Consider the following 14946-nt stretch of genomic DNA (forward strand, 5'->3'; position numbering starts at 1 on the left):
TATAATAACGTGTTAACATTATTAATTGTTAAAATTGAGTTCATTCTTAATTTGATAATTTATTTCATATATGTACATGTACTTATTTCTCATAAAGAAAGGCGACAATTATAAATTGCATAATTATTATTTAATTCCTAAGCAAGAAATTAATATTTAACAAACAGATTCTATTTTTGTTTCCTATCTTTTACTTTCGCTTGTGCGCCTTTTTTTGCGCCCTTAATGATATTATTAAACTTAGTTGCGTTCTTTTTCTTCTTTCTGAAAATAATACATTTCAAATTATTACAATAAATACAATTTGAACAGAAGTTGTAGATATTATTACCCACCTCTTATTCAGAACTGATCTTGATAAAGGAACATATGCGTATGGATCTGGTTTACCCTTCTTCTTAACATCTCCTCCAGCTTTAGGTGCTTTGTATTCTAATCCGGGTACTTTTTCAGTCTTTCCTTTCTTCAAAGTTCGATGAATTCCTGATCCTCCAGCTGTAAGTAACAAGTTTTAATTAACGGAATACGAATAAAAGGAAATAGATCGTGGCAGGTACCTTTATATTTTGATGTGGCTGAACTATATACACTAATATTATCAGAATTTTCACTGAGTTTACGTTTCCTGTTTGATGCATGTAATGCAATTGTAGACTTAATATCATCGTCGTCCTCTGTAAAACATGTATTTATTACAATCTATTTCCAAATCCTTATTTTTATGTTTCCTTACCATAATCATCTTCTGTATCACTATGCAAGAATGGTGTTTTCTTTTTTCTCTTAACTTCAGCTTCATCATCTTTTTCGTTATCTTCTGTAATGATAAGACGGCCATCTGGCGCAGTCTTGAAACCACGATCCTTTGATGTAACAACAGATTTATTGGAATTGAAGACTCTAGGTTGTGTTGCTAAAAATAATTATTTTGTAAATTTAATTTATTCTTAAATTTAATTATTATATCAATTAGGTAATTTTGCAAAATATGCTTACTTGATATATTTCGAGCAGCTGCTGGATCAACGAGATCAACAATTTCCTCATTTTCTTGAATCCAAGCTTCCTTCCTTGATGTTCTTTTATTTTTCTTTGGTTCTTCATTTTCTGTGCCTTCAAATTCATCCTCGCTATCCGCCAATATTTCTTCGATGCTAAATTAAAAAAAAATGATAACATGCTTCATTAAACGATCTCATTTATAAACAAATGTGTAGTTACCTCTTGGGTCTTCTCTTAGCATTGAATTCCTCATCATCATCATCTTTTTCCTGTTGCATTTTTTTAATTTGCTTGTTCTTCTTTTTCGCTTCTTCTAGTTTATTTATATTTTTCAGTCTCTTGTGTAACATTGTATTAGAAAGAGATATCATGCTGGAGAGAGTTTCCATTCCATATTTTCTTAACAATTTAACCAGAATAATACGAACTGTTTGTCTAAAATGTCTATGGCAATCGTCGCTCATTCCACATAAAGCCTCTGTCTGTAATTTGATTTAAAGATACGGTAAAAAATTGTTTATTAATCTAATTTTAAATAATTTATTCCACTTACTAATCTCATTAAGGTCGATGCAACGATAGGAGATGGCATCACAGTAATGTAAACTTTAATGTAGGATAATGCTGCTTCAGTAACTTCTCTCGTAGGACTTGTAACAAGTCTGCATGCGTGTTCGAAAATTTCTTTAACCGTATCCACGCCTAGAGAACCTATTTAAATATTCATAAGTATATTTGACACTGTAATATTCAATGTACAGCTTAATAATTTTTATGTTGAAATAAATGTTTACCATTAAAATGATAAGTAACAGATGCAAGTGCCAATAAAGATGCAGCACAGTATTTAAATACACCACCTAAACCAACCATTAACATACTAATGTAATTCTTAAGGTGCTTCTCATTGCTCAAGAACTTTTCAGCTATACTATTTAGAAGTTGATAAGCAGATGTGCGACATTTTGAATTTATATCTTTTAAATACACCACTGCTTCAGGCACGATAGCTTCCAAGAATTTAGTTTCCTCGAGTTGTGGATGAATTTTAACCAAATGCATTAAACATCTTAATCGAGCTCCCCTACTTGGTTTTCCAACTTCAGTTACAGAAGATATTAACAGAGTCTGTATTTCTCGTCTATGTTGTGATACAAACGCTTTACACAATTCCCTTTCACTACCACACATTTCTTCAAAGAATCTGTATGCTTTTTTCTGTTCTTTAGTATTACTACTTTTTTTGATAGTTTGTGTACATATATCGTATAACGTCTTCAATCTGCGAGTGTCGGTATATTCAACTAATAATCTTATTACATCATGTACACTTTCTTTGAAAAAGTCATTTGCATTAGGTTCTTGTAACCTAGATAATGCGCGATCAAATAATTCATTTATTAATTCATTGTTTGTAATGGTAAGATACACCTTTATTGTATCAAACGCAGCACGGCGCTGTCCCTCTTCGTCAGAACCATTCGGTTTAGTGGTATACAAATTCAAAAATAGTGGTAAATAGTTCTTTGCGAATCTAGCCAATTCAGCTATATCTTCTTTCTTATCATCTTCAACTGCTTTTGTTATTAGTTTTCGTAGAGCAGACATTATTGATAATCTTAAATCTTTTTGCTCGTTGAACGTCTTACCCAACAGCTTGGCAATGTTCTGAAATACATTTATTTAGTATACATTTATTTAAGTACTAAAATACAAATTTTGTATCCATTATAATTACCGCAAAATGATCTTTTACGTCAACAGCATTCTGGCATATACTTGGTAAAATAGCCCATATTTGCGAAACAAGAAGTTCATGAGTTTTTCCACCTATAGGATCATTCGCTCTTTTCCTGAAATTAATAATTTGCGAATAGTCCCTAATTAAAAACGTTCATATAATTAAAATACTTACTCGCACACTGCGTTTAAAGGTAATAATGTTTCTGTAAAGAATTTGAGTGATGCTGTTGTTATACAGTCCTTTAATAATGGCAATAACCAACTCCGTCTCAAATTAATTGTATTATCCTTTTCATTCAATGGAATTATAGTTAACACTGTTTCTGGACCCATAGTTTTTATTGCAGCGCCAATAGCATATTCAGCGTCGGCTTTTGAAGTGAAATCAAAAGAATCACGTAAATCTGCTAATGATTTCAATAAATCTACAAAGTTTGAACATCTTGACTTTCCAGCTATCTGTAGTAGAAGAAATAATTTATTTAATAAACAGAAATGAGTGGAAAAATGCATGATAAAGATTAAAGATTACCTGGAAAAGTAAAGCTATTAAATGAAGAATATAATACCATGCTTCCAAATATTTATAATTTAATGCTGTTTGCATCATGAAAGTTATTTGATTAAGCGTTGTATTATACCTAAAATTAAAAAAAAAAATAGAATACAAGTAATATATTGAGAATAATATTTAAATTTGTCCTTACTTTGCCATTTGTTCTTCATTCTCACACATTTTGCTAACACAGTCTTGGAATAATATTTTCATTGTGTGTGATGCACCAGATATAACTTCTGATCGATCTGAGAGCCATAATTCCATACATTTTTCTAATAATTTTGGTAAAATAGCTGCACACAAATTCAGTGAGTTGCTACAAATAAACAAAGACTATATTAATAATCATCACCTTTAATGTGGTCACCTAGTATGCAATATACACCTACTGAGCTAGATTTAAATGTGCCTCTTGCATAACTATCAACCAGGCAAGTGTTGGTTGTGTATCAGTTGCTGGAGGTTGAAAATCATAAAGAGCAGTAATAATCTGTCCATTTCTTTTTACCGGTAAAGTAGTCTCTAATGGTCGAGAGACGAATAAACCATGGAAAGTTTGTAAGCAACATGATGTTACCAAAACATTTTTCAGTGTCATAAGATTCAGCAATGATTCACAAATGGCCTAAATGAACAGGATGATTTTATTGTATACTGTAAATAACGAATATAACTATGTTTCCAACATTTACCTTTACTTGAGCTCTTGGTAATTGATGAAGAATATCTTTCAGTAATGTAAGCACGTGAAGGACATTTGTAATTCCACCAGAATCAGAACTAAGTTCTAATTGACCAATACAACATTTTGCAATTAGTGGAGCAGCTGGATGATATGGTGGTGCATTACTATTTTTCATAATATCACTCCCTATAAATCATTAAAAGCATCTCATAACAGAAGTATCAATACATTCTCTGTGTACATATACAATTTTATTCACAATCTACCTTTCAATATAGCACATACTCCATGTTGTGCTGCTTTTCGTACTTTTGGTTTACTATGTGTAATGAATGTTAAAAGAGCAGCTAGCACTTGCAGTGTAGATGTACTGGACCATGCTAATGATTCTTGTGCTCGAAGCAACAAAGACACACAGTGTATACACTAAGACAAATTAAATTTGGTGATCACATATGCCATTATACAATTGAATACTAAATTACTATATAGCAAACATACATGTCGTAGTATTAAGAAATCTTCAGATGTTGCATGTTCAGTAAGAATATTAAGAAAAATTTTACTTGCTGCTCCAAATTGTAAATTTAAAACATTTCTTGGCACAGTTTTTAAACCCATTCCCAACAATGAAAGTGTTGCTGCAACTGATGTATCATCTTCAACTGCCTCTAAGGTGCTCATCTATTAACAGATGACATATTTGAATTATCAGATACTTTCCTTAATAGTATAAAGCCAAACACTTAATACATACCAATGCTGCAAAGTATTCTGTTGAAGATTCATTCCCACCATTCTGTTTTATAATTTCGGTAACTGCAGACAACACAGCTAGCATTTCCTTATGTAATAAGGAATTTGACTGAAAGTGACTTAAAAACCTAAACATATTGAAATGTAATTAATATCTCTTGGTTCCCCTTTGAAATTTATTTCAAATAATTACCTGTTAAAGGATATATTTGAACAGTTACTGTAATTAGAAGCAAATGTGTCAAAAGTATTAGCAGTATTTTCTGTGCCAGTTTCTGATTGAGTTTCATCAAGACCAAGTTTTTCCAACTGAGGTTGAAGACCCTGAATAGCGTCATGTTTCTGTAAAGCCTCTTCTGTTATACCAGGCTTTCCTACAGTCAAGATAAGTAGCTGTGAAGTGATGATACTAACCAAAAAAAAAAAGACCGTATGTAATATTAAGAAAATTATACCTGTTGACTCCTTTAAAAACATCCATGCTGCTTGCTCTCGATGTTTTTTCGTTTCTGGGTTAGAGCTAGAGCTCTGACCCTTCGGCCAACGTTTTGCATTTTTCTTACTATCCAAGCGAGGCCTCAATTTACCCATTTTATACTATTTTAACAACAACTTATGCACTACAATTTTCTTATTCCTTCTCACAAATATTAGTTCTTATAGTATTTCTATCCGGATTAACGATTAAAGGAGGTTAAATTCATTTTGCACGTGTACGGCAAAAGGATCATGGAGAATTGATCGGTAATGTCAATGTAATAATAACAAGATCTTTACGACATTGGATAGATGGCAGCACAAGATAAAATTGCCGATTAAGTAGAGATCTGCAAACTTTTATTAACTTAACATATCATACATATCTTATACCGCAAATACAAATTCAATAACTATACTATTTAGGCAAGGAAGCTACAACTTCTTTAAGTTTATGCGAAAGATCAAAAATATTTTTTATTGCTAAGTTTATGTTTATCTCTGCACTTGGAGTTTGAATGGCAGACTTCTTTGGTGTTGTCTGTATTCGTGAGAGTTTTGGAGTAGATGCTGCATTATTATCTGAAAAATATGTAGAATTTAATTATTATACTTTATTATTAACCCAATTACTTTTTAATGTAGACATATCTTAATAAACCTTTGAAGTAAGTTGTTTTTAAATTACTACTAGAAAACAATCTAGAATATCTTGGTGAAACTTTTATTCTGTTGAATGAGTTGCTCCTGTTACTTAATGATAGTCCTCGAGGAGATTTCCAATTTAATGCAATATTGTCTATACTGTCATCAAACTGACTTTTAAATGAATTAAAAAAACGTTTATATCTTGAGAACAAGTTTTTATATTTTCCTAAAAAATAATATATATTAAATTATTTAATATATCTTTATTTTTCATTTACAAGAAGAAGTTAAATTACCTTGTATTGGAGAGCACCATAGCTGTTTAAATTGTTTTTCATCGTCTATGTATTCACTGTTAAAAAAGTTGAATTTTGGAGAAGTTAAAATTTGTTCTGAATCTATAGGGAAAAGAACACCTGTTTCAAATGTACAGTTGAAGGTTTTCTCTTGCAAATTACATTGTACATTACATAGTATATCAGAAATTTGTATTAATAATTTTTGAAATTTCGTTTCCTGAAACTTCATTGTTTTACAATGTTCAGTTATTTTTGGTTCATGACTAGAGAAGTCTATCAGGTAAGTCATTTTTAAACAGAAATATAGTTGGTTGAATATTTGATTAAGTATCAGTAATAAATTATGAAATACTAAATTTCCATTCATGTACAGTCCATAATTAAGATGCTTTAAATAAAATGAATTATAAGATATTAATATGACTTTTTAACAATACATATTTTAATTTTTGTATATCTTACCTGTATGCCATCAGCTGAATATAATGGTATTATATCATTGCTAACTTTTGGAAGACTACCACAATCAAAAGATTTGGAATGTGAGGACATACTCAGAACACATAACATATTACTCAGATCTTTTACTCTCTTCAGTTCCAAATTCTTTTTAGACAAATACTTTATCTTTTCATTAATATTTTCTTTCCACACTGAAAGTTTGAAGTTACATAAAGTATAATTTGGTACAAAAATTAAATTATTATGGAACAAAATAATAAGATATCAGGTACTAACATTTTATGACTTCTGTGTTCTCAATATCAATTAGTTGCATTGCAACTAGTGAATTAACTGGCAGAACTGGTACAAAATTAACTAAGCTTTCTTTAATTTCAAAAATATTAGTTCGCATTTTTGTTAAATCATTAGATTTGCATCTAAAAAATTAAATTATCAGGCAATGTGTACCTTTTAACATGATAATAGTTATTGAAAGAAAATAAATTTTACTTCATATAATATTTAAAGCGCTCTGAAATTACTTTTGTTTTTTCATAAAACTTAGAAATAATAATATTTTGTTTTAAATTTATAGTGCTCAAGTATAGCTCAACAACATCTATGTTATTACCAATACTAGGTGCTTGCAAAACCTCTTTCTGACCTAAAAAGGAATTAATCTGTATATATGAAGAAATGTAAATTAGATTTTAAGTTTTGTGTTATACTTTACAATGTTTTGTAATATAACTTCTGAGACTAATTTGTGATAATTTCCACATAGTAATTAAAAACTTTGTTCCTCCTGCTTGCAATAAATGAGTCATAAGTACTGTTGGAAAATTTATATCTTGATTTTCATTTGCCACAATTTCTAAATACTCTTTTACTTCCACACGATATTTCTTTTCATCCATTTTATTCATAATAGGCCATGCAACCATTTTTTTGAACTGTTTTGCGTTGTATATAGATAATAAATAATGAGAAATATGAATAAAACCAGAAGTATTTGGTTTATCAAACATTCCCTGTAAGTTTTATTACATTAAATATACAAGTAACAATTATTACAAATTTTGCTTTACTACGATACCTTTTTAAAGACTATTGTACATTCATAGGATGCTGGTACAAGTTGCATAAGCAAAAACACATTTTTATAAAATGAAGCATCTATTGCCATATTATATTATTTACAAAAATAACTTAAAACGTTATATGTATAATCTGCTTTTCTTGTTATAAAACAGGTAAATATTTCCAACGGACATTAGAAAAAATGTTGATATACAATACAACTTCGGACATACATAATTCATGATAAATATAAAATATATAATGTATAGTAAATATAAACGGAAAATGAATAACGCAATCACAATAAATTTACGCTATTTATATTAGATGTTTTGTAAGGTAATTTATAAAAATGAAAGTTCTTTGAAAACCTTATTTGAACATGTATTTTAAAATTCAGATTACGCGAGAATAGTATCACTAGCGCCATTTAAGATACATGAAAAAAGATACATGTAGCGACATTTAGCAGCCGGAGGTGGAACTGGCTAAGTAGAATTAGTTTCTACTTTCTACCGCTCGATGGCCAAGTATTTTTTAATAACAAACCAGTTAGTAAATGGTTAGTTTTCTGGTTGTAATTCGTGTTTGATGCAACACGTATTAATATTTAGTATTTAATAATGAAAATCAAAATACAGAATAATTATTCCTGACTGCAAATCATATAGTTTTTATAAATTAATTATTTGTAAAATTGAAAAGTATTGCTACTTTTCTTGAACCCTCATAACCTTCGTAAAAATGACAAAAATGAAAACAAGTTATTTTAAAATAACATTATCGTAATAGTGAATATTATTTTCTAGTATTTAGGAGTAGTGTTCACTGATTTACTAAAGAACCTGTTATATGCAATGGAAGTACCAAATAATGCTAAAAATGATCATTCTTTGTTGTTAAATAAGGATTGTTTGCACATCTCGTGTAACTGGCAAATCAATAACAATAAACAATTTTGTGATGTCTTCAGCTTGGCCCCCTCCTGTGAGGAATCAATAAAGTAATAAATGTTTACACATTAAAAATATAGCTATGTAATATTAAAATTTTAAACATAAGTTTCTGTAAATGAATGCAAAACTTTGAATTCTTTTATAGGGTTAACTGTGATGATATAGTTTCTGTGAATACATGTATATCATTACAACCGATTGAATCTAATAATGAACCATGTATGTTAGATATAAAAGTAAATAATAATCAAAGAATATCTTCCATTGCTGTAGTCTCAGAGGCCTATGTGTTAGAATTTTTTAAACAATTTGGGGAATATGACAGAACAATATTTGCAGAACTTATAGATGACTTTGAGGATAATTTTATTTATTTTGCACAATCAACAATTATTCCTTACTCTACTGAAGCTGGTATTAAGGTATGCTAACTATGTGTAATGTATTTTGGAGACCATAAGAATGTTACCTATTAAAAAGTCTTTATTTTAGTTTACAAAAACCAAAAGTAAAAATTCAGTTCTGTGGATATATGGAATAAGACTATATTTAACAGAGCCTGTTAATGAACCTGTCAGTTTTCCCAGTGATATGTTTAATCCTGAAATAATTAAAAATTTTCTTACTAAGCTTACTTTGAATAACGAAGGGAACAATGCCACCAATGATGTTCAACCATGTAACAAAAGTATATCCAATTCGTCAACAAACAATAACATTAAACAAAATAATGATCAAGAAACAATACAATCTACTACTGAGAATACCACAAGTATTACAGATATTGCAACTTATATTGACAACAAACTTTGTGATATGGAAACCAGAATAATGAAAAGAATAGAACAAATGGAGCAAAGAACGAATGAAAAACTTGATACAATTTTAAAACGATTAGAACCTCATTCTCTGCCAAATGACCTCCATTCTTCATAATTCAAGATGCTAATGAATCTTTGTAAATAACTAACCACTTACTTAATGTATGTAATTAAATATGTAAAGTACAAAAAAAGGCAAAAAGTTATGAAAATAATACTGATTCATACTTTTCATTTCTGATTATGCAGTACTCAAGTTGTACATATTTATATCTAATAGTACACAATAATACACATATACTCATGGTTGAATGCATTTGTATATTGCTTAAATTTGCTTCAGTTTTATTCAATTATATTGCTATTTAATTTTTGTTTTTTTTTTTAATACATATGTATAACAATGTACCAAAATTTGTTATGATAGTTCATCTAATTATATTATGCTAATGAAATTTTATACAAATATAAAAAAACATAAAACCACAATGTGCATTGTAAGATAACATTCATGTAATACAGTTTAAATATAACTTCAATTTAAGTGGAATTATTACTATCTTGTGGAGGATCCCACTGATGAAGTTGTTTCCTCCACAACTTTATCATACCATCCCATCCTCTTCTACTATATTTAATATACTTTGGTGGTGTTCTTGGATGCTCTCTTGTACGTTTTTCTCTAAAATAAAATATAACCAATATAATAATTTTCTGTATTAAGCTTTTAGCAATATTTTAATACACTAAATTCTTACTTCGGCACAGCCTGAATGTATCTATCATATCCAATAGTATTTTTTCCATAATCTATTTCTTTTTGTCTACGAGCTAACACCTTAGGATCTGTTTCATATTCTACACGTCTTTTGCCATTATCTGAAGAATTAGTGGTAGAACTTGAATCACTATAATGTCTGCTACGAAAAATTTTTACATCTTCATAATTTGTATTACTTTCTCTAGGTCTTTTACGAGCATTATTTATATCTTCTATTTTATTTTTTACATTATCTTCATACTGTATGCATTTTATATTATGTGTTTCGCTTTCTTTACAGTAAGATCTGTTATTAACACATACATTGGAACTAATAGCCTCCTCAATCTTTTGATCATTACTGACTTGTGTTTTAGGCTCAGATATTTTTATATCTAAAGAATTTCCAGTTTTTTCGGTCTCCTTATTAGAGTTTACTATTTTGCTGAGTTCGTTTGAACTCATACAAATGGCTTCATTAAGAAGAGCATCATCTTCATCTGTCAAGTCTATCCATGAAGTTTTCGTATCTAATTCCATTGTACTTTAATTATATAAAACAGTAATTGAACACAACCTAAAGGCAAAGATTAATACTGATGTAAACTATACTTCAAATGAAAGAAAAACAATAAATAAATAATGCTTTACCTAAATGTAACCTAAATGAACGAAAGACCTTCTGTACAAAAGTTTATAATATAAAATTATTAAATACACATTTTTACAATAAATACAACAATTTAATAATTTACTTTTATTTTTTATAATCACGAAATGCAAAAGCTTTAAGTACGCGAAAAGATACCACTTAATTTTAGGACTTCATCCTTACAAGTGTTATAAATTCTGCGTTGCGCGCCTTCCTTATCGCCTGTTATACGCGCATTCTGAAGAATGAAATAAGATCGAAGTTAGGTTAATAGCTTCAAAATCTTTTTCTTCTTTGACGATCTTCATAGAACATGTATATTATAAATATAATATCTATAGAAAAATTCAAAAATTCATTGCTTATGTTTCACTAATTATATCGCTGTAAAAATTGCTTTAGCATTTATTATTTAATCTTATTTTGACTTTTTTTGAAATTGAATATTACGAAGTGTCCGCAATAATTGAGCGCCTTTTCCTCGACTGGTTACTATTCTAGTAATTTTAGATTATCAATTTTCAAATCGATTGGTATTATTAATACACCATGGTATGAAAATGATAATGACAGATAATAATAGTTATGTAGAATAACAATTATATTTATGAGTTTGTAAAGTACATAGCATAAATTCTCACTTTATTTGTTTATGCAATGTTCAAATTTTGTACCTTATAAAATATTTACGTCATACTGATCGATTGAAGATATGTTAGAAAACTTATTCACATACGTGATACTTATACTGTTATAATTTGAGTTATTGCAGTCATAAAAGTAACGCTAAATTCTTACTTGACAATCAGTATTATTATTGACTTTTTCAGTATTTGTTTTTAAGTCTACGTATTACAAAAATTTGTGCTGACTATAGTGATGCAAAATGCCTCCAAAACAGGAAAAGGTTATATTCATTTTTAGATTGTTTTTATATATGTTACAAACTTTGTATCTTTTAATAATGAAATATTCATGTAATTTTCAGGAATCATTAATGTTAATAATAAATATTGGAGTAACAAGTCCTGGTAAATCAAATGACTCTTCTTTATTGGAAAAAGCAAAAGATATTGCTAAAAGAAAAATTGAGAAAATGGTATGAAATCAATTATGGCTTGAATACAATCCTTATTGTTCTGAACATTTTATTACATAGTTTAGATTCTTATTGGATATTGTTTCTTAGATATTTTTACGACCTAAAGATGAGGTTGCAATAATAGTGATGGGTTCTTCCAATACAAAAAACAGTTTAAATGCAGAACATATAGAAGAATTCGCAGACTTCCAAGTACCAAATTGGGATTTGATAAGAAAACTTGTAAACTTGAAAGGTACAAATTATTGCTCCAATTGGGTTGAAGCACTTCAAGCTGCAGTGGAATTCATGAAAGAAAATATGTATGTGTAAAAATTTGATGGCCACATTCTTCATGGATACTAATTTTGTAATAAAATAGTATAACAGGACATTAATTTTAACTACTTTTGTGTTCTAGTTGTGATGCTTCTATGAAGAGAATTATTTTAATATCTGACTTTAATGAAGAAGAAGATATTATTTCACAATTTGAAGCAGATGAAATTGGAGAACAATTTCTTTCAGAAAGGATTGAGTTGATTACAATGTAATAGAAATGAATTTTATATATACTTTTTTCATAAAATTTATTTATACATTCAGGTCTTTACTGTAATTACATAACTTTTCCTTTTTAGAGGAGAGGAGTCACTGGATGAGAGGTCTGAAAGTTCTCTTAAAATTAGTGAACAGCTTCTTAAGGATCTTCATAAAAAGGTTACATAAATATTAATATGCAAATATTTATAATATATTTAACTAAATATCATTAAATTTCATGTATTTCAGATAAGTGGTCAACATATAACATTCGATGATGCTATATCAAGCTTGAGATTTTATACAGAAATGCCAAAAAAACCCTCTCCTACTTATTTTACTCTGGAATTAGTTGATAAGAAAATACCAGTTGTTAGTTATGTTAAAGTAAGGCATCATTTTTGACAGATTTGTGTATACACACAATTATTTTTATTAAGTATTATAACTTTCATTTAGGTAGACACTGGTAAATTGCCGTCATGGCGGAGGGCCAAAGATGATCAGAAAGTTGAAACAAAAACACAATATGTGGATAGACAGAGAACTACTTATACAAAGGATGAGATTGTACCAGGATATAAATATGGAGGAACTTTTTTTCCAGTTGAAAGTATATTATATTTTGCCATTTGTTTACTTTCTTTATAAATGAACAAATATATAAATATATTTATAAATACAGAGGAACAAGAAGAGAAGATGAGTTACAAAAGTGGACCGAAAAGTTATAAGATCCATTGCTTTACAAATAGAGATAATATTAATTTGGAGTATTTGTATGGCAATAATACACATATTATTTTGCCTTCTAACAAAGTCAAAGTATGCTTTATTATTTTATTTTTCATTAAAAATTTGTAACTATTTACTTGTGTTAAATTTATTTTTATTTTTAGGAGACAACGAAAACGTTTTACAGCTTGGTACAAGCGATGCATAAAACAAATTCGGTTGCTATTGTAAGAAAAGTTTATAGAGAGAATTTGGCACCTAAAATGGTAGTATTATTTCCTTGCATCGACATTCCTGATGAACCATGGGTATTTTAATATGTTCATTTAAATGAAATTATCTGTATAAATCCATACTATTACTTAAAATTTATTATTTATGTTTACACAGTGTTTGGTAGAAATTATTTTAACGTTTGCGGAGGATCGAAGAGTTATGGAAACGAGACCCATTAAATCTGTGGTTAAACAATTGTCTAGTGAACAAAATGAAGCTATAGATAATTTAATAGATTCTCTGATGTTATCTGACACAGGGTATGTACACTGGCGTCTTGTTCGATTTATAATTATTTATATTGTATATATTTTTGAACAGAGATAGTTGTGAACTGGATGAAAGACAATACTTTCTACCGGGATGCGTACCAGATCCTGCTGTACAGCATAGATGGCACATGTTATCATATCGTGCTGTGAATCCAAATAAACCATTACCGTCAATGGAGAATTATTTAAAAGAAATTTTAGAAGCTCCATTGGTGAAAGAAAAAAGTAAAGTTCATTTAAAAAAAATTGCTGAATTATTCCAGTTACAGAACACAGATTCCAAAACAAAGTAAGAATTCTTAGTATAGTTTAAACATGACTAATATTTTCATTACATCAAGTAACAAAAATATTTTCTACAAAAGCGATAAGAAAGAAAAGGAAGATGGTCAGGAAAGTGATAATATCAATACTAAAATAGAACCTAAAATGGAAGACAAGATTGCTGCCGAAAACGATTCGTATAAGAAATTATTTTCGCCTATGGATACCTCAGATGTTGATTTCGATGAACTGGTATGCTAATACATAAATAAATTTGCATACATATTTATAGCAGCTATTTAATGTATTTCATATTTTTTGTTTTAGGCTGCAAACATATAGTTGCTATAAGATGTTTGAAATTCTTTTTTTAATAAAAGAAAATAACTATATTTTATATAATAATATAATTTACTTATTTTGTATTATTTATACAAGGGAATTGTACAAACATTAAAATAAAGTATTACAACCTTCTTTTGTACCTTAATCAGAAGAAAGTCCTCGGAATAAAGCCCACTATTAACCGATGACACTATCCAATCTGAATATGGGAAGGACGAGGTCGCCTGCCCACATAACACCTACTCCATTCATCTTCAGACTATCCAAAATTCTAACTATACAAGAACAAATTAACATCACTAATTAAGTTGAATAAAATCACAGGATTTAGAAGATAAAGGTTTTTAACATTTGCTTTTTTCTACTATTTATTCCCAAGTATTGCAACTTGAATTAACTTTGCAAAAGGAGAAAGTTAAATGTATTTATTTTCTCCAACAAAATTTTCTTCTTTTTATAAAACGTTCAACCGTATGGTCGCGTACTGTTATGTCCGACGTTTCTGATACATCCTGTACAACATAACGGCACTCACTCTTTCAGGGTCT

The 14946-nt window shown here is 28.9% G+C and overlaps 5 protein-coding genes across 7 annotated transcripts; 2 read left to right on the forward strand and 3 right to left on the reverse strand.

Moving 5' to 3' along the window:
• Window positions 1-39: 39 nt before the first annotated feature.
• On the reverse strand, window positions 40-5486 carry LOC100874884 (RRP12-like protein). Its single transcript, XM_003701359.3, has 19 exons — window positions 5201-5486; window positions 4939-5119; window positions 4747-4873; window positions 4491-4673; window positions 4256-4415; window positions 3997-4175; window positions 3694-3929; window positions 3453-3620; window positions 3278-3386; window positions 2918-3204; window positions 2741-2855; window positions 1797-2670; window positions 1556-1713; window positions 1222-1484; window positions 997-1154; window positions 734-913; window positions 558-674; window positions 336-495; window positions 40-264 (listed from the first exon to the last, which is right to left on the reverse strand). The coding sequence occupies exons 1-19, from the start codon at window positions 5334-5336 to the stop codon at window positions 171-173; spliced, it is 3885 nt and encodes a 1294-aa protein (XP_003701407.2). The 5' UTR covers window positions 5337-5486; the 3' UTR covers window positions 40-170.
• Window positions 5487-5560: 74 nt separating this feature from the next.
• On the reverse strand, window positions 5561-7921 carry LOC105661954 (dim gamma-tubulin 6). 2 transcript variants are annotated; one of them, XM_012280883.2, is made up of 8 exons: window positions 7710-7921; window positions 7347-7644; window positions 7124-7277; window positions 6908-7050; window positions 6632-6822; window positions 6167-6557; window positions 5884-6096; window positions 5561-5804 (listed from the first exon to the last, which is right to left on the reverse strand). In XM_012280883.2, the coding sequence occupies exons 1-8, from the start codon at window positions 7797-7799 to the stop codon at window positions 5641-5643; spliced, it is 1644 nt and encodes a 547-aa protein (XP_012136273.2). In that variant the 5' UTR covers window positions 7800-7921; the 3' UTR covers window positions 5561-5640. The 2 variants fall into 2 exon arrangements, with proteins under 2 accessions (XP_012136273.2, XP_076394702.1); XM_076538587.1 differs by having other exon boundaries at window positions 7124-7272; window positions 7342-7644.
• Window positions 7922-8164: 243 nt separating this feature from the next.
• On the forward strand, window positions 8165-9080 carry LOC100878365 (uncharacterized). Its single transcript, XM_012280886.2, has 3 exons — window positions 8165-8255; window positions 8503-8696; window positions 8795-9080. Exons 1-3 carry the CDS (start codon window positions 8253-8255, stop codon window positions 9078-9080), a joined length of 483 nt encoding a protein of 160 aa, XP_012136276.2. The 5' UTR covers window positions 8165-8252.
• Slbp (Stem-loop binding protein) lies at window positions 8992-11293 on the reverse strand. Of its 2 annotated transcripts, none has more exons than XM_076538594.1 (5): window positions 11066-11293; window positions 10882-10912; window positions 10229-10807; window positions 10028-10152; window positions 8992-9250 (listed from the first exon to the last, which is right to left on the reverse strand). In XM_076538594.1, the coding sequence occupies exons 3-5, from the start codon at window positions 10768-10770 to the stop codon at window positions 9138-9140; spliced, it is 780 nt and encodes a 259-aa protein (XP_076394709.1). In that variant the 5' UTR covers window positions 10771-10807; window positions 10882-10912; window positions 11066-11293; the 3' UTR covers window positions 8992-9137. The 2 variants fall into 2 exon arrangements, with proteins under 2 accessions (XP_076394709.1, XP_012136277.2); XM_012280887.2 differs by having other exon boundaries at window positions 10986-11293.
• Window positions 11294-11505: 212 nt separating this feature from the next.
• LOC100874772 (X-ray repair cross-complementing protein 5) lies at window positions 11506-14543 on the forward strand. The gene is made up of 13 exons (XM_012280874.2): window positions 11506-11789; window positions 11871-11981; window positions 12072-12286; window positions 12385-12513; window positions 12605-12683; window positions 12756-12893; window positions 12966-13119; window positions 13192-13331; window positions 13406-13549; window positions 13632-13777; window positions 13839-14078; window positions 14155-14305; window positions 14381-14543. The coding sequence occupies exons 1-13, from the start codon at window positions 11769-11771 to the stop codon at window positions 14393-14395; spliced, it is 1683 nt and encodes a 560-aa protein (XP_012136264.1). The 5' UTR covers window positions 11506-11768; the 3' UTR covers window positions 14396-14543.
• Window positions 14544-14946: the final 403 nt, after the last annotated feature.

This window comes from Megachile rotundata, chromosome 13, assembly GCF_050947335.1.
Source record: "Megachile rotundata isolate GNS110a chromosome 13, iyMegRotu1, whole genome shotgun sequence".
In the NCBI taxonomy this organism is placed as follows: Eukaryota; Metazoa; Arthropoda; class Insecta; order Hymenoptera; family Megachilidae; genus Megachile; species Megachile rotundata.